Source organism: Anguilla rostrata, chromosome 16 (genome assembly GCF_018555375.3).
Source record: "Anguilla rostrata isolate EN2019 chromosome 16, ASM1855537v3, whole genome shotgun sequence".
Classification (NCBI taxonomy): domain Eukaryota; kingdom Metazoa; phylum Chordata; class Actinopteri; order Anguilliformes; family Anguillidae; genus Anguilla; species Anguilla rostrata.
In genome coordinates, this window is record NC_057948.1 from 11,519,972 (window position 1) to 11,538,747 (window position 18,776).

At 44.9% G+C, this 18,776-nt stretch overlaps 2 protein-coding genes across 3 annotated transcripts in view; both read left to right on the forward strand.

Moving 5' to 3' along the window:
- Positions 1-9,709, forward strand: part of LOC135242030 (synaptic vesicle glycoprotein 2B-like) — a 44,920-nt gene extending 35,211 nt beyond the window's left edge. For both annotated transcript variants that reach the window (XM_064312899.1, XM_064312898.1), the window contains exons 3-13: positions 580-760; positions 2,248-2,399; positions 3,718-3,851; positions 4,302-4,391; positions 5,089-5,199; positions 5,328-5,416; positions 5,664-5,828; positions 6,210-6,343; positions 6,519-6,719; positions 7,087-7,246; positions 7,598-9,709. In XM_064312899.1, coding sequence (XP_064168969.1) covers positions 580-760; positions 2,248-2,399; positions 3,718-3,851; positions 4,302-4,391; positions 5,089-5,199; positions 5,328-5,416; positions 5,664-5,828; positions 6,210-6,343; positions 6,519-6,719; positions 7,087-7,246; positions 7,598-7,781 — 1,601 coding nt within the window. In that variant the 3' untranslated portion in view covers positions 7,782-9,709. The remainder of the gene's footprint in view (positions 1-579; positions 761-2,247; positions 2,400-3,717; positions 3,852-4,301; positions 4,392-5,088; positions 5,200-5,327; positions 5,417-5,663; positions 5,829-6,209; positions 6,344-6,518; positions 6,720-7,086; positions 7,247-7,597) is intronic.
- Positions 9,710-13,566: 3,857 nt separating this feature from the next.
- On the forward strand, positions 13,567-14,997 carry mespbb (mesoderm posterior bb). Its single transcript, XM_064313776.1, has 2 exons — positions 13,567-14,349; positions 14,730-14,997. The coding sequence occupies exons 1-2, from the start codon at positions 13,567-13,569 to the stop codon at positions 14,781-14,783; spliced, it is 837 nt and encodes a 278-aa protein (XP_064169846.1). The 3' UTR covers positions 14,784-14,997.
- Positions 14,998-18,776: the final 3,779 nt, after the last annotated feature.

The following is an 18,776-nucleotide window of genomic DNA, read 5'->3' on the forward strand; positions in this document are numbered from 1 at the left end:
CTGCAATACCGATTGATTAGAAAGAACCATCCGGATGAAGTAAAGATTCAGAAGCACTTCAGACACAGGGGAACGTGACCCGTACGCTAAGATGGGAGTCTGCATAACTGACATCGATGGGCGTCTGGGAAGATTTATTGATAGTTTTCCACGAGCGACACCTCACAAAAATGTTTATCGGCAGACTGGTTCTGTTTTTTTTTTTAAAAACTTCAATCTCGAACCCACTCAGACTGGTGCTTGGGTATTCACATGCAAGCAGTGATCTCTCAGATAAAGCCATCGCCCCCACGGGGTACATAGTGTCAGTTCCACTCTTTGAATAGCCTCTCCATTTGCATCCGCATGTAAGGGACCGGAAATATCACTCAGGGGAATAAAGAAACAGAGGACAGGGAAGAGAAAGGAAGCGCTCAAAATAAAAAAAACACAGATAAAAAAGAAATTGATACAGAAATAAAAAAGCAGGACGAATGAAATGGAGCGCAGGTCCTGCCACCTGAACAGAAAAACAATAATAAAACAATCTCTCCCTCTCTCTCTCTTTTCTCTCATTCCCTCCCTCCCTCTCTCCCGCAGGGTTGATAGTGTACGTGGGGATGATGGTGGGGGCGTTCGTGTGGGGCGGTCTGGCGGACGCGGTGGGCCGCAGGAAGTGTCTGATCATGGCGCTGGCCATCAACTGCGTCTTCGCCTTCCTGTCGTCCTTCGCCCAGGGCTACGGCTTCTTCCTGTTCTTCAGGCTCTTCTCGGGCATCGGGTGAGACAGGAAGAGGGGTCCCGGGGGGCCCCGGGGACCCTGAGGGGGAGGAGAGCAAAGCAGGGACGCTGGCTACGCTAGCCGCTGCCCGAAATGGGCTGGCGTCTGTGGGAATGAAATGTCACCCGTTCTCTCGAGTAACGGTTGGAGAAACACACCTCATTCCCACAGCGCTGGAGTGATTAAATAAGGCGTCATGGCAAAGTTTAACTCAGTGATCTGAGCATTCTTGAAAAAAAAATGTAGCAGCAAAAAAACTCCATGTTTAATTACCGAGTCATACAGTGGCACAGCCCCAGGTCCTGGTGCTGAGTCATACAGTGCCACAGCCCCGGGTTCTGGTGCTGAGTCATACAGTGGCACAGCCCCGGGTCCTGGTGCTGAGTCATACAGTGGCACAACCCCGGGTTCTGGTGCTGAGTCATACATACAGTGGCACAGCCCCGGGTCCTGGTGCTGAGTCATACAGTGCCACAGCCCCGGGTTCTGGTGCTGAGTCATACAGTGGCACAGCCCCGGGTCCTGGTGCTGAGTCATACAGTGGCACAGCCCCGGGTCCTGGTGCTGAGTCATACAGTGGCACAGCCCCGGGTTCTGGTGCTGAGTCATACAGTGGCACAGCCCCGGGTTCTGGTGCTGAGTCATACAGTGGTACAGCCCCGGGTCCTGGTGCTGAGTCATACAGTGGCACAGCCCCGGGTTCTGGTGCTGAGTCATACAGTGGTACAGCCCCAGGTTCTGGTGCTGAGTCATACAGTGGCACAGCCCCGGGTCCTGGTGCTGAGTCATACATACAGTGGCACAGCCCCGGGTCCTGGTGCTGAGTCATACATACAGTGGCACAGCCCCGGGTTCTGGTGCTGAGTCATACAGTGGCACAGCCCCGGGTTCTGGTGCTGAGTCATACATACAGTGGCACAGCCCCGGGTCCTGGTGCTGAGTCATACATACAGTGGCACAGCCCCGGGTCCTGGTGCTGAGTCATACATACAGTGGCACAGCCCCGGGTTCTGGTGCTGAGTCATACAGTGGCACAGCCCCGGGTTCTGGTGCTGAGTCATACATACAGTGGTGCAGCCTAGAATCAAGATTAGATACTGTAAGCCCTCGCACACTTGCACTAAAGAAGCAGCTGAACACACCTGACTAATCAGAAACACCTGTGAAGCCATTTGTCCCAAACACTATGGTGCCCTGAACTGGGGGAGAGGGGGCTATGCATAAAAAGTGTGGTAATTTCTACATGGTGAAACCAAAATGTATTAAAATACCCACATTTGCATTGTTTGATTTCAAATCTAAAATTATAGAGTACAGAGCCAAATTAAGCAAAAATATGGCTTTGTCCTCTATAGTGTTCTCTGGGCTTACTCAAAGACAGAAATCAGTATCTTTACTATGGTGTTTATCAGTGATGCCCTGTTTGAAATACGCTTGTTTATGGGAAACAGTGTGTAACTGAATCGTCTTGTGTTCCTCTCTCCCAGCATCGGGGGCTCAGTCCCCATTGTGTACTCCTATTTCTCTGAGTTCCTCTCCATGGAGAAGAGGGGCGAGCACCTGTGCTGGCTCTGCATGTTCTGGATGGTGGGCGGGCTCTACGCCTCATTCACTGCTTGGGGCATCATCCCTCACTACGGTACGCCGGAAGGGACACACTTTGCCCTTGCACCAAGTCGCCTATCGAGGCTGCTTGCACTTTCATTATCCTGTCGCTTCAGCTGAAAGGCACCTCGAATGAACACCGCCCCATTACGGTTACTGCATTTGGACAGGCATCCATTAGCAAACTCTAGGCTCAAAATAAAATGCAACACGGTTTAAAGGTGGCAAAGAATTACACGCTTCCTGTCATGTAGTGTGTAAGTTATTATTCTATTACCTGCTCTGCTGCAAACAAACGATAACACTGGGTGTGGGTCAAGGGAAAACATCTGACACCTAAATGCATCGGTTGCCTTGGAACCAACAAAGTGCTCATTTTTAATCGCTGAACCGCCGCCGAAGAAAGTCATTCACACGGCTGAGAGCGGCGCGGCGGCATAAAATGTGAACTTTGTAACTCTCACAGCCGCACGGCATTGCCTGATAGCGGCACTGTTAAATTAACCCTGGCCTCGATTAAACAACGCCCTCAAACGGACGCTGCACAGGCCATCCGCTTTTTTATTAGCTTGGAGGTGATCATTCAAAGTCGCACAATGGGTGTGTTCGAACGGCTCATTTTTTCTCCTTTCCTTGTCTCCTTTCCTAGTATGGAAAGCCAAACGGGTCAAAAATATGTGAATCACACGTTGCCAACGTCGGCTCGTTCCACTCGTCTGTTTTATCTCCTCGCTTCCTTTCCTCGCTCCCAAGTCCACTCATTGGCAGATGCAAGGAAAGGGAGCAAGGTAAGGACGTGGGGACGGAGGAATCGAGGAAACGTGTACGAGGCTATCGGAACGTCCTTGCTCTTTAGAGCGTCGGTTTGAAGCTACGTCAAAAACAGACGTGGCAGTTGGGGGCGAGGTGGACCCACAGGTCGACCGTTATGCGTCAAGCATTCTGAAAAAATGCTTCCGCAAAGGGTGCACTGACTGCACTCGTGCTTGAACGGGTTGGAATGTCCTCAAAGATGGCGCACCTCGATCGATTTTCAGGTCGGTCAAGGACCTCGAGGGCAAAGGACGAACAAAAGAAGCGTCTGGATTAAACCCACATTGACAACGCGTGATTCTAGACGTCAATTTCATGTATTTTTTTGACCCGTTTGCCCCTCCATCACTAGGAAAGGAGGCAAGGAAAGGAAGCAAGGAGGCAAAAAATTTAAGCGGTTGAAACACACCCAGATTGTCCAGGTCACAGAAGAGGATAGGGGAAAGCCTCACTACCTGTTTGTCGCATGTCCTGTTTGTCACTTCCTGTTTGCGCATTTCCTATTTCTCACTTCCTGTTTGTCGCATTTCCTGTTTCAGGATGGGGCTTCAGCATGGGCACGGAGTTCCAGTTCCACAGCTGGCGCGTGTTTGTGCTGGTGTGCGCCCTGCCCGCCATCGCCGCCCTGGTGGGACTGATGTTCATGCCAGAGAGCCCCCGCTTTCTGCTGGAGGTGAGAGCCCTAAAACCAGTCACGTTATAATTTATGTTTTCTGCGTAAGTTACAATCAGATGCAAACTCCCAGCAAGATCAGGTGTGATGAACATTCACTCCCAGCAGTGCCGATGGCCCAAAGTGTCTTATCAAAGATGAGTATGAAAATGAGTAAGACAGGTGGGGAGCACAGGCAAAGATACAGAAAATGTCATTGAAAGTTATTTTATTTGTCCTGCGCATTGGGCATTACACAGATTCAGAACCGAGAGGTAAAGCTTAGTGAAATATTGACCACTCTTTAAATAATGAAAAGGGAAATGACCATAATTTGTCTCCCTTGATTCCAGCAAATTGTGATTGATGTGTTTGTTTCCTTTTTCCACATCAAGCGACTCAGTCTCGAAGGTTGTTTACAAAATTGGCGCCGGTTTAATTAATCAGTCGTTGTTTTTGCATCTGTGGCAGAATGCCAAACATGACGAGGCCTGGATGATCCTGAAGAAGGTTCATGACACCAACTGGAGAGCAAAGGGGGAGCCAGAGAGAGTGTTTACGGTGAGTAAAGACCAGAGGGACTCGCTTCACCTCAGGGACACAGCAGACCTTAGGGACTCCACTCACCACAGGGACACAGCTAACCTCAGGGGCTCCACTCACCACAGGGACACAGCTGACCTTAGGGACTCCACTCACCACAGGGACACAGCTGACCTCAGGGACTCCACTCACCACAGGGACACAGCTGACCTTAGGGACTCCACTCACCACAGGGACACAGCTGACCTTAGGGACTCCACTCACCACAGGGACACAGCTGACCCCAGGGACTCCACTCACCACAGGGACACAGCTGACCCCTGGGACTCCACTCACCACAGGGACTCAGTTCTGTAGATGTGTACGAAACACCGAGTGGCAACTTGGGCAGTTCTATTAGAAAACAAGGAAAATGGTTTGGTTAGACATTCCAAGATTTAAACGTCCGACATGAAGGGGCTGCTGACTTGGCTGTTTTTTAATTTCAAGTTGCCCTTGAGCTAATATTAATGATTTTTAATATTTCATTCCACATATTAATTTCAAGCTCTAGTATAAATCCAAAGTAAACTACATGCTGTCCAAAGAACTGCATGAACAAAGTTTCCATTAACAAAGCTTCATAAATCAGGGCCACAACATGTGGAGAGCCTTTGTAAAGTCTTCCTTTGTTTTTGTAAAAATGTATTTTAGTTTCACTGTTCATTCCACCTAGGTCTCCCAAATCAAGACGCCCAAGCAGCAGGACGAGTTTATCGAGATCCAAAGCTCCACAGGAACAGCCTTCCAGCGATGGTTGGTCAGGTCTCTGACCTTATCCAAGCAGGTAGGCCTAGAAGCTCATCAAAGGCCCAAACAAACTAATCAAAACAGAACAAAACAGCAATTACAGAGAAATCTGAAAGCAATTTGCTATGTGCTTGTTACAGCATAGTGATGTCATTTCCTCTACAGGTGATAAAGAACATCATTTCCCTTGGATCCCCAGAACTGAGACTCAGCAGTTTGTTCATGGCCATCATATGGTTCACTATGGCCTTCAGGTAAACATCTCTTTCACAGACGTTTAAATCCCAAAGAACATCAACATTCTTTCAGGTAAGGAATACAGTTTGGGTCACATCAGCAAGTAACATGCTAACTTTACTATGTGTCTTTAACACAAGTGGTTATGAAACGTTAAGTGGAAGCACAAACCTTTCCTTGCCCAACCACAGTGAGGCGCTGAGGCCTACGAAGACTGTGACATCAGGACGTTCCGTTAGAAAGGTAATCATTTTGTTTTCGCAGCTACTATGGGCTGTCCGTGTGGTTCCCTGACATGATCAAGTACCTGCAGTACGAGGAGTACGAGGCCAAGGTGAAGCTCTTCCACCGGGAGAAGGTGGAGCACTTCACCTTCAACTTCTCCCTGGAGAACCAGATCCACAAAGAGGGAGAGTACATAAACGACAAGTGCGTCAGGCCTGGCCTGTGATCCGGGGAGAAACTAGATCATTTCATTCTCTGGTGAAAAAAGCAAAGCAGAATTATGAGCTTGCGTCTTAAAATCGTAATTAATGTTTAATGTAGAGTGGATTGTTAATAGCTTTAGTGTAAATGGTTTCATGTTAATGGCTACCCATAGCATTTCTTACAATATATCTGATAGACAGGCAGACAGACTTACATTTTAAATAGTGTTCTTCCCACAGCTGGTGCAGGTGACTTGACAACACTGTTTTCAGATTGGTTAAAAGAACATGTAAAGAGAAAGATATATGCATGCATAACTCACTCATGTGGTGGTTAAACAGCTGGAGCAGTCGGGACTTCTTTGCTTTCTGTCTCCGCCAGGTTCACCGGCATAGAGATGAAATCTGTGAAATTTGAGGATTCTCTGTTTGAAGATTGTTACTTTGAGGACATCAAGTCGACCGAAACCTTCTTTGAGAACTGCACCATCAAATCCACAGTCTTCTACAATACAGGTAGGATACACCAAGAGGAACCGTGTCGAAGAGCTACGCTCACCCAAAACCTAACACACTAGGCATTTTCCAGAGAGTCGGTTCAGTTTCACCTCCTAAATGGTTCTCGACAAAGACTGATTAATGGCTGATCAAGACAGGACTGTAATCTCTCCATTGTTGTCTGATCGCACAGACCTGTCAGAGGACAAGTTCATTGACTGCAAGCTGGAGAACACCTCGTTCCTGCAGCCCAAGAAAGGCTGTCACCTGGACTACCAAGAGGAGAACGACATCCTCATCTACCTTGTCAGCTTCCTGGGTAGCTTGGCTGTGTTGCCCGGCAACATCATATCAGCCCTCTACATGGACAAGATAGGGAGGGTAAAAATGATTGGTGAGCTCGGAGATTTAGCTACATTTCTAATTTTCATGTGTTATCTGGGCCGGTTGGCAGGTACTGACTTACTGATATTACGTATTAGCATCTCTCTCTCTTTTTCTCTCTCTCTGTCTCTCTCTCTTTCCCTCTCTCTCTCTCCCTCCCTCCCTCTTGCTCTCTCTCTCCTCCCTCTCTCTCTCTCCCTCTCTTTCTCCCTCCCTCCCTCTCCTCTCTCTCTCTCCTCCTTCTCTTTCTCCTCTCCTCCCTCCCTTGCTCTCTCTCTCCTCCCTCCTTCCTCCCTCTCTCTTCCCTCCCTCCTCTCCCTCCCTCCTCCCTCCCCTCCACCTCTTCTCTCTCTCCCTCCCTCCCTCCCTCCCGGCAGGCGGCTCCATGCTCATATCCGCCGGCTGCACCTTCTTCCTCTTCCTCAGCTTTAGCCAGGCCGCCATCATCGCCTGGCAGTGCCTGTTCTGCGGGGTCAGCGCAGCGGCCTGGAACGGCATCGAGGTCATCACCGTGGAGCTGTACCCCTCGTCCAAAAGGTGGGGCGAAGCGGTCTCTCGCTACTCTGCTCTCTCAGTGAACCAGCTGTTTTACAGGCCTGTGGGCTCTTAGAACAGCACAGACAAAGCAACAGATTCAATCATCAGTGCCCTGCCCTAGACTGACTGCAGTCAGATCACTGTAAAAGATTACTGTATAAATCAAGTGTGATAAAAATTATATGAAATGAAAATAAAAACTTTAAAATGGATTTCCCTGATTTCAATATATACACCCTTTTACAAACCTGTAATATTCATTGAAAATGTAATTTAAAAAATGAATAAATGAAAAAAATACATTATAACAACATTCTCTGTCTCCTTTACTCCCTCCCACTCCCTGTACAGGACCACGGCGTTCGGAATGCTGAACGCCCTGTGCAAGCTGGCCGCCATCTTGGGCAGCTCCATCTTCGCCTCCTTCGTGGGCATCACCAAGGTGGTCCCCATCCTGCTGTCCTTCGCCGCGCTGGTGGGCGGCGGCCTGCTCGCCCTCAAGCTGCCCGACACCCGAGAGAAGCTCCTCCTCTGAGAGGCAGAGCGCAAGTCAAAGGTCAAGGCTGGGCGTGGGTCAAAGGTCACGGCCGAGCAAAAAAGACTGACGCGCGCCAGAGGAGCGGTATCCAATCAGCAAGGGGCCTCAGAATCATCGCCGCACACGCGCCGTTATTTTACCCTGCTTCACACTTACATCATAAATTCATTTTAGTCACGCCCCACCCCACCCCAGCTCTCCTTGTTGTAGTAGCTATAGAACCTAATTGCTATGTCTTCTCTCACTGAATCGCTCATCACCAAGCACACGTTTGTGTTCAAATCTATGAGTTTTCATAACTGAAAGTTAGCGATTATAAACCGATACATTCCGATTCAGTGGTCCAGTCTGGGCAGAGGATCTGTTTATTGTTATGTTGTGTGTGTAAAGTCGTAAGCGGGTCGAGTTTGTCTCTCACCGAGCCGTTAGCCATACAAACTGGGTCTTGGGGGAAAAGAGGAGACTCTTTTTTAAACTACAAGCCATCGTTGTCCATCACTGGGCTGCTAGGACTCGAGCCATATTGCTGAAGTCAGTTAGTCTTCTTTGTGCTTCCTGTCTGTACACCCTTAATGGCATGGTCACGCTTCTGTTGTGTGTACATCGAGCTCGTTTTAGACTTTCTTTCTTTTTCTATGGAAGGCGGCCATTTCGCGACTTGCTGTGCCGAGAACGGCTGTGTCTGTGGGCGCTTTGAATATTGCCCGTGTGCTTGTAGTTGTCGGTTGCCACAGCTTTCTTTTCGTCGAGCGCGGAGCTACATTTCCACGCCCTTATCCCGTTTAACACACCTGTGTCGTGTCGTGTTGCCTGCAACTTAATGTGGTCGAAGGAGCCTCACCACGGCGACAGTCGTTCTTACTTTTCTGGCTTTTGTGGCGATGCAGTCCCATCACCTGTGTGTCTGTTAACTCACAAAATCAAACAGAAAAAAGCGTAACTTATTTGAGGAGAGAAATTAAGAGGAATTTATTGTTCCTGACAACCTTTAACTGCTTCTGAAATGAGAGGTACTAATATTTCAGAGAAGCGCAGAAGCGTTTTTAAAAAATGACCACTGATAGAGATGCATGTGTGTTATAACTAACAATCTTTGTGTCCTTTTAAATGTATGTTATTGAAAAAAGAAAGGAAAACATTGTCTGAATGGTATTTAATGTCCATCTCATTGTAAATAAACATACCAGTTACTTGAGTTTGAATTAAGATTTAAGGCATTACAGTCTGGAAAGAATCCATTGTCATTCAATGAAAAACAGCCCACAGCTCTCCTTGTGTCCAAGAAATACTGTGTGATGTCAGTTATTCACATCATATGAGAACTATTCAAGAAAAGGTTGTATCAATATTATGATGCTTGGAACTCAAATATAATTTACTAGTTCTAAAGGAGTATAGCTAATAGAAGTATTCATTTTTCAAAGGTAAATCTTGAGAAACCAGTTTCATTTTGACTAGGGTTCTTATTCTAAGCAAATATTAGACAATCATATTATCTGAAATGCGAAGGTTTCAGCACAAATAACCACATGATTAATAAAGCTAGCGTGCTCCTCTCCACACAAACTATAGAGCCGGGTGTGGGAGAAGCTGCCAATATTTAGCCTCATCTGAAAAGGGACATGCGGAGGGACACCAGAACAAACACCAGGCTTTCTCAAGCATCAGTCTCAACACAGCAACCAGGAACTGGTCATGACTGCGAGTTTTACATGTACTGTTCAGAGTTTGAGTTGTGTCTAATATGTCGTGTATGAAAAGCCATAAATGTTGTTCTTTGTTTTTTTAAAATATTTTCATTTAAAATGAAAATGATTCTGACTGTCAACGGCCTGGATACATGGTCTGAAAGTGTCATTAATGTTTTATTTTTTGGTTTGTCTGTGATGGTAAAAATAAAAACTTTAAAAATTCAGATCAATAAATGTGAAGCCTCGTGGGTGATTACTGCATCGCAGTCTGTGATTCACAGACATGTGCAAAGGTATTTTCCAGGTGTGGTCAGTCGTCCATTTTTAAACGGGTTAATATATTTTCGTTTGTTTGGGATTTTCTGATTCAGACTCAGGCCATTCATGGAAGAGGGGGGGGGGTTTGCTGGATGGGTGAGGGCCGGTGACACTTGTCAAAACAAGGCAACACGGAGGTGTCAAGGAGTGACACTGGTAGCTGGTTTTGTTTACTGTGACTGAAGTGTGAAAGAAAAGCTAATCCCTTTACCAGTAGTGCTAGTCCAGGAGAATGTTTGCAATTCCTAACCCAAAAATATTTTAATGGTTGAAAACCGGTCGGCATTTAAGTATTTGGACGCATACATAACTGCACATATGTGTGCTGAAATTCCACCGCATATTCTCATGTACACAGTTCGTTCCTCTGTATTCTGCATTATCAACTGTGCAGCATTTTTAAAGGAAGGAGACCTTTCCATTAATATTTGTCAAACATAAATATGCGTTCTGTATATATATGCAGAAGCTGTCCTGCTCTTACAATTACTTTAAATTTATAAGCTGATGGGAGTACAGTATTGGTGTTGGCCACTGCAGCGGCCGGTTTGTTTTGTTTCACACTTCGGGTGAAAAATACTGCAGTCTCGAAACCTCAGCTGAATTCCCACAGGTCAGCAGCTGTCAGAGTAACTCAAAATGGAGGAGGCGTCTCCATAACGATACGTGCGGGAGAAACCAGGCTCTATGAGGCGTTCAGCTCTCGCGGCTGAAACACTGACACCAGGCCCGCAGGCAGTATCTGTCTGTCTGACCACATTTAGAATATGCGAAACATATTCACGGCTTTGTCAAATAAGGCCTGCTTTCCAGGTTTTGAGACGGACCAACCTGGATATGTGGAATATGAAAGTGCTGCTATACTGAAATTTTTGGGAATATTCTCATTACACTTCTTAGTAGATGCTCTTATCCATAGTGACTTACACAACTTTTACATAGCATTTACATTGCGTCCATTTATACAGCTGAGTATAGACTGAAGCAATGCAGGTTAAGTACCTTGCTCAAGGGTACAACGGCAGAGTCCTACCCGGGAATCGAACCTGCGACCTTTAGGTTACGAGACCAGTTCCTTACCCCTAATACTACACTGCCGCCCAAAACTCACCTTGAAGAGCAGGAACTGGTACAGCTGTTCACAGTTTGGCTCCCTGCTTTTTCTGAGGCCTTGCGCTTGGGCACAGGCCAGGTGGGAAGGTCGAACGGCAGTGTGCTGATGTCTGCTGTTTCTATACGGTCTGAAAACTAAAGAGACATGAGTCACTTCAGGGATACGCACCCTGTATTCTGATTATCGTTTATTTGATTGCACACTGTGAGCATGCGAGCGCCCATTTCCGTGCCTTTGGAAGGGAATGCTGTCTGTGAGAGCTTACCTGTGTTTACCGATGGAAGGGCACCCGGTGTCTGACTGGACAGGTGTCAGCTCGGTCTCTCTTCGCCCATTGTCATCCATGCTAAAACCTAGGAGGATGGCGAAGGGGGGTTGTGATTCAGGAGTCTGGGTCATCTATAGTGCAAAAAGAACAGTTTTTACTTGGACAGAAGGTATTATAAGAATTGTACTGTGTTGTATTATGCAGTTTGCTCATCTAGATTCTGGAGTTTGAACATATTTCTATTGATAATGTATTCTAATCAATACATTATAATTAGAAAGAAATAAAGAAAGAGTTTTAACGTACCATGGTGGAAAAAAATCTGTCCAGTTTACAGGCAATTATTTGGGTTTCTGCTCCTAAACTGAAACAGGAGTTCAGAAAAACAAACGAAACGAAACGAGGAGGCGGCCATCTTGACCCCTGCGTGGCTGCGGTCAGAGGATCAGCAGCGGTGGACCCTGGGAATGTCGACCTCCAGAGAGTTCACAAGTTGACACGTGCAGGCTCTCGTACAAACAAACAGGGCCGAAGTGTGAAGACGACTCCCACCGAGCCGGTCGCGGTGCGGCCTTGCGTCTGGGCACGCACACACACCACATTCCCTGAGGCTAACTTGCGTGCAGTCCCCATTCCCAGTCTGCCGCTGGCTACACCACGTTCATAAATGGCGGGTCGAAGGCGAACCTGGAACAGCAGAACGATAAGCTCAATCAAAGCAGGTGCAGTTTAAACCAGGCTCTTCTTTTGACTCCCTGTACCCTTCCTCCCCCCTGCGGCATTCAACTGTGGACACGTTAAATTCACATACATCTGCGGGTCTTAATGACCAATTAGGGAAATGATCCTATGATTTGGATTTTGCCAGTGACCCTGTGGGTTAGAGGACATGGGAGGACCTCAGCCAATAAGACGCTATGATTTACAGTCCCAGTGACTCTTTTCAGTCCGGGACACATAATAGTAAAAGGCTTAATTATTCCCCATAATGACTTGTCATTTCGGTTGCACCCGCGGTGTGAAATTCCATTATTGGTTCCAGCAGACAGGGGCGCAGTGGCCGGGTCTCTCCCTAAAGGTCATTAGAGGTGACGTTTCACACTTCCGCTGTGAGACGGTAGCGCAGGCTCGCCCGTCTGTCAGAGAATCCCGCCAATGCGGTTCCCATGGAAACGACCACCAGCGCGCAGGCTCTGGACTATTGGCCAGCTGCTTACTGCCCTGAGGTTAAGCAGCGAGTGAGATTTCTGTTTAAATATCTTTTTTGTTTTCAATATAATTATAAAACGCGTTCTAAAATAGAATTTACATATATCACTTTTTCTGTTTTCTACTGCTATTCATCCCAGAATTAATGTTAAACCTGGTACTTATTGTAGCATGTACCCAAAATATGACATCACAGATTCTGATGATGAATAGATTTTTCCACATTTGCACAATTGTAGTTGTAAATGTTCTTGGTTTTAACTTGGCATAATGCATGCATATCATTTGTGATTTACTAAAAGTAATATTTTAGTCCTTTTAATTATTTCTGAGAATGCAGAAGGGTGTTAAACTAATAATTATTAATTTAATTTCACTCTTCAGTATGTCAGTAACACCCTTGCAACCAAAGCAACTTTAAGATGCTTCTTTCCTTTTCAATGATTTAAAAATACGTATTTGTTATGTGTATGACTGTAGGAATGATATTTTTTCTCATCAAATTACAGCACCCTTGCTAATCAGGATCAGCAGTGCTGAATCAATTGTGAGAAAGTATATTTTCCTCTGACGCAGACAATATTACTCCTATCACTTATTTTAACGATTTTATTATACATTTCTAAACATTTTAAAATTATAAATGTGCAAAGGAAAGCTGAGATTTCACAGCAATTTGGAATTTGCACAGAGAAGGCTGCAGCTGTATGTATTGCTGTGGGTGTTTTATTTTGCTTCACAGATATGTTTAATTAAGTTCCAAGCCATTGTACACTTTTGCAGAGATAAATGAAACCCTCATTCACCGGTGAATATGGTACAGTATGATGTGGTATAGTATGACGCTAGCCACTCAGTGAATGAGAGACTTCTGTGGAACAGATTACTACTGTGGCAGAAAGAGCACAAACAGAATAAGGCCAAAACAAAAATGTGTTTGTCGTTTTTGGACAGGGGTAAAAAATCACACCTCTCTTTTTTGGGACAGCCACTTTCCCAGGCAGTGGGACAGAGGAGAGCAGTGCACCCACCCCCTCTACCCCTTCACCACGCCCCCCCTCCCGACCCCAAACAGGGGCTGGGAGAGCCTGCAGAGGTGTCACTTCACACCTCCCGTCCCGGATAAAAAGCAGGCCCATCCCGAAGCAGGCACACACCTCCCCTGACTCTCCGACAGACAGCATGGACGTCTCCTCTCCCTATTTCAGCTACGGCGACTGCGCTCGGTACCCCTGGAACGCCAGCAGCTCCGACTCCGAGTTCTACAGCCAGTCCTCTCCGGACGCCCCCTCCCCGGCCTGCTCCGCGGACCTCAGCCTGTCGCCGTCCCCCCAAGCCTGGGGTCCCGGGCCGGGCGCTCGGTCCACGCCCCAGGGGGCCCCTCGGCCCTCCGTCTCCCCGTCGTCGGGCGAGGAGGGCGCCCCCGCCGGCGGGGGCAAGAGGAGGGGGCGCAGGGCGAAGAACCCCAGCAAGCAGCGGCAGAGCGCCAGCGAGAAGGAGAAGCTGAGGATGAGGGACCTGACCAAGGCCCTGCACCACCTGCGCACCTTCCTCCCCCCCTCCGTGGCCCCCGCGGGCCAGACGCTCACCAAGATCGAGACCCTGCGCCTGGCCATCCGCTACATCGCCCACCTGTCCGACCAGCTGGGGCTCGGGGAGCAGGCCCCGTCCCGCAGGGGCGACCCCTCCGCCTGTGGGGGCCGAACCGAGGACCCGGCGGGGTTCTGCCAGCGCGGCTCCGCCCCGGGATTTTGGGGGCACCCCGAGCAGGGGCAGGGACGGGGACAGGGCGCGGGAGGGTATCAGCGCACCCCCATGCCCGCGTGCCCCGCGCAGAACCCCGGAGCGCAACGTAGCCGATTTGCCGCCGCGCTGGAGGTGTCTCTTCAGGATGAGCTCCTAAACTCCAGCCTGGACTCTCTACTGCAGTCACCATCGTGCACAGAGACGGCACCGTCCTATCAGGTATGTGGCAAGATCATTTCACCTTTCCTTTTTAACAATGAGTGAGAATTACCACCACAATCAACAGTAACAGTTCATATTCGATGTGCTGGAATTTGAATTAGGAGTGAGTTTATTACCTTCTTGGTTCGGTTTTTCATTTACACTTTAATTTACAATTACTCAAATAAAACCCACTAGAGTTCAAAAAATGAGTCCTTGTTTTTGAACAAAGCAGACACTGATGCTGAAGCTAAGTACATCACCAATTATGTATAAAAAAATTTCTGCTTTGAATCTCAGATTTTCAAACCAGACTGTGAAGTGTGCCTGTGTTCTTGACTGTGTAAAATCTATCAGGACAGAGTACTAAAAGTCTCTCTTTCTCTCCCTCGTCACAGATGTACAGCAGGGACCTGTCCTCTCAGATCATCCCTCAAGAGTTCTGGGTTTGAGAAGATTCCTTCACCATGAAAAGACCCTCATCTGTTTTATGTTCTCAGACTCTCATATCTATTTGTACAGTATTTAAATACAACTGAAACAGCTTATGACGCAATTTAATTTAATTTATTTAAACTCAAAATAATATATTTTTATGCTAATGTTATGATGTAAATACTGAAAATTGTATGTGTACTATTTATAATAAAAATGTCTTTTTTTAAATCTGTGATTTTTTTTATGTTAATTTCTGGTATCTTATTTTCATTTTGATAAGAATGCACATTTTATCAAAGACATATATTTCAAGGGTCTGTTTTTAATACATTAACACTTTTTTTGTTTGTTTTTGCGGAAAACATTTATCATTCTTTTGAAATGCATTTTCTAAACATATATTCATATTGCTATTAATAATGAATACATCGTATTATTAACTAAAATATTGACAATAATAACATCACAGTCAAGCTGCCAGTAGCCTAAACTGACCCTGAAACTTCGAGATATAGTTTAACGATTGAGTCACCGTAACATAACAGAGTCGAGTAGATTATATACAAGTAGATTAGCATAAATGTACAAAATTCACCAACAAAAAATAGATATTTATAGTATTATATATAAGAAACTACTGTGCTATTAAACTGGAATGCCCAGAAATGCCTTCAGAAAACAGCGAAACAAGTGTTATGCGAACGTCATCCATGGCGATTCTGTCGCCACAAAGAAACTTTAGTTGAACAATCTGATGATTTCTTTCTTTTCTTTTTTTTTAAATCAGATGACTTCTGATGACATCTACACCTGTTTCAAAGTTTAAAACAGCACCCTCTGTCGGTCAGGACAAGGCATAAACATGTTGACCCTACATATTAATTTGCATTGTAATTAGCCCAGTCCTCCGTCTGATAAAAAGATTAGCATCTACTTACTAATTGACAGATGAAAGGTTTAAGTTTAAGAGTCTTGGTGATAAATAGTAAATTACACACTGTTGTACATAACTGTATTTACTTTAGAAAATAAAAATAGCACACTGTTAGATAACATTTTGCATTCAATATGTAGCCATTTTTTTCATGTTAAAAAATTTAGCCCGCTTATTTACTTATTTGATAAGGACAATGCACAGATTCTTTCGCTGTCCGATAATTCCTTTCAATCGAATTGTCACTGTCACCTGTTGTCATGTGCAGATGAAAACAATACTGACAACAGAATTTAAGGCTTCAGTAATTGCTTCAGTGGGCATGTCAGTCATAAACAATTACGGACCGAAGTTAAAACGCAGACAATCATTATAATTCGTAAAGTCATTCTTCAAAAATTGAATTAACATTCTTTAAATTATACACGTACAAGCTATCCTATACATATTAAAAATGTAACAAATAAAGCAGAATAAAAAACTGCAAATAAGTAGATGTAAATTTATATTATTCCCATTAAATGTGCCTTAGTACATGAATATGTACGTAGCCTACGCATGGATGATGCATAAAATATATAACTCCAGAGCGTTAAAATCGACAAAATTGGTGGTACTCAGATTAAATATTCAGTCCACCAAGAGAGATGTCGTTAGCGCTGATTCCTGTCCTTAGGCTGGCTTCATTGATTTTACCCGTCTTTATTACCCTGCTACTGGGATGGACCAAGGATCTCTCTCGCCCCAAACAGAACTCAGCAGCAACAGTAGGCTAGCGTCTTATCGAACCCACACAAAGGAAACATCGCCCCCTTCGCAGATATAACTCCGGTTGAACGGAGACTGCTTCTTCACGCCTGGCCATCTGGCAAGGGACTTGTCTCCGTGCACGTTTTTAGTAAAGCCATTAAAGGCATCAGATCGAAATCTTTTTATTTCAAACGGTGTTTTATTCCAATTGCAAATCACCCTTTTAAGCAAACACAGACAGAAACAAATTGGAACATGTTGTTGCCGGTAGCATTTTCACTTTTAAAACCTATTGCAGACTAACAGGGCACGAATCAGTTGTATTATTTTATATATATTTTTCTTTATTAGCTTTATTTACTTTATTCTTTATTTACTGTTTCTTATGTTTAAAATGTTATTATCATAGCTAAATACACAGGCTAATGCATACTGGGCAGGCACCAAGAGGAAAAGTAAAGTTCGCATAAATAATGACTAATAAAGGTCAATCAATCAATCAGCCAGTCAATAAATCAATCGGAACTCATCTTAACCCCATGATGCTTATGGGAATGCAGGCTACTATGATGGGTTTAGGCATATCGTGTGTATGCTGCTGTTTTGGCAGAAGTCTAATGTCAGCGCCCACGTTATCTGTTTCGGACGCCCCTGTCAAGTGGTTTCCTATGAAAACTCACAGCCAAAGATCTGTCCGGGGGATGAGTTTGAGACGCTCATGAGAAATAAATGTTTTACTTAAAGGAGATTACCCGCAGTAATGGAGGTCACGGTGACTTGCTAATGAACCTTTGATCACCGAGACGCAAACATAAGTTAAGAACACTTAAGTCCAAATGATACGTTTATCTCCACTAAGTAGTGACACGCGGGTGTAAACTTGGTCGGTTTCTTACCCAAGCGAGTCCAACGAAGTGTTGAATATACAGAGGAAAAAGCTCACGTTTGTGTGAAGAACATTCGAGTCCACTTAGCATTTCAGAGAGGAAACGAACAACTCGCAAGACAGTTTCGCGGCAGATGAAACGCTGCGAACAAGCTCAAGTTTGGTCTGTAACAAAAATGTAGATTTAAGCTTGCATGCAGTGTTTCATGCTTACCTTAAAACATTTAAAAAATAAACACATCTCCCCAATTTTTTTTTGTTATTCAGTGCCATCTATCATAATGTTTTATACCTTTATTTAACCAGGAAGTCTCGTTGATATCTTTCTTTCAGGAGAGACTTGGCCAAGGTAGCAACCAACACAGTTTCAATATAAAACAATTCGATACACATAACATAGTCACATGCAGTAGAACATACGGTTAAAAAGAAAGATCACAAATGAAGTCTGGATACTATATTTTCAACACACAAACATTTACGTGTGTTTTTTATGGTGTTTCTAAAAGCACCCATATATATGAAACAGTCTAATTTGAGCTCCTCCTGTAATTCGTAACAAGACCATGGCACATAATAGCTAAAAGCACTTTAACCACGAGCTGATAAAGCACTAGGGATAATGAAAAGCAACCAATTGGATGATCGTATGAAAGAACATGGAGATAAACAGGGAGCCTAAAACGGCCTTATAAATAATAACATTGACGTCTTTGGGTGGGAGTGGATAAATATGTCCAACCCACAAATTGAAACAAAATGAGTTTTAGACGCTCATGAGAAATAAATGTTTTATTTAAAGGAGATTACCCGCAGTAATGGAGGTCACGGCGACTTGCTAATGAACCTTTGATCACCGAAATAAATAAACACATCTCCCCAATTTTTATATATTTTTTTTGTTATTCAGTGCCATCTATCATAATGTTTTATACCTTTATTTAACCAGGAAGTCTCGTTGATATCTTTCTTTCAGGAGACTGGCCAGGTATAGCAACCAACAGTGTCAATATAAAACAATTCGATAACATCATAGTTTAATGCAGTAGAACATACGGTTAAACAGAAAGATCACAATGAAGTCTGGATACTATATTTTCAACACACAAACATTTACTGTGTTTTTTTTGGTGCTTCTAAAGCCCCTAGATATGAAACAGTCTATTGAGCTCCTCCTGTAATTCGTAACAAGACCATGGCACAAAAGCTAAAAGCACTTTAACCACGAGCTGATAAGCACTGGGATAATGAAAGCAACCAATTGGATGATCGTATGAAAGAACATGGAGATAAACAGGGAGCCTAAAACGGCCTTATAAATAATAACATTGACGTCTTTGGGTGGGAGTGGATAAATATGTCCAACCCACAAATTTAAACAAAATGCATTTGCGAGGGAGAGATTTTGTATGTGTAATAAAATGCAAAGAATCATGA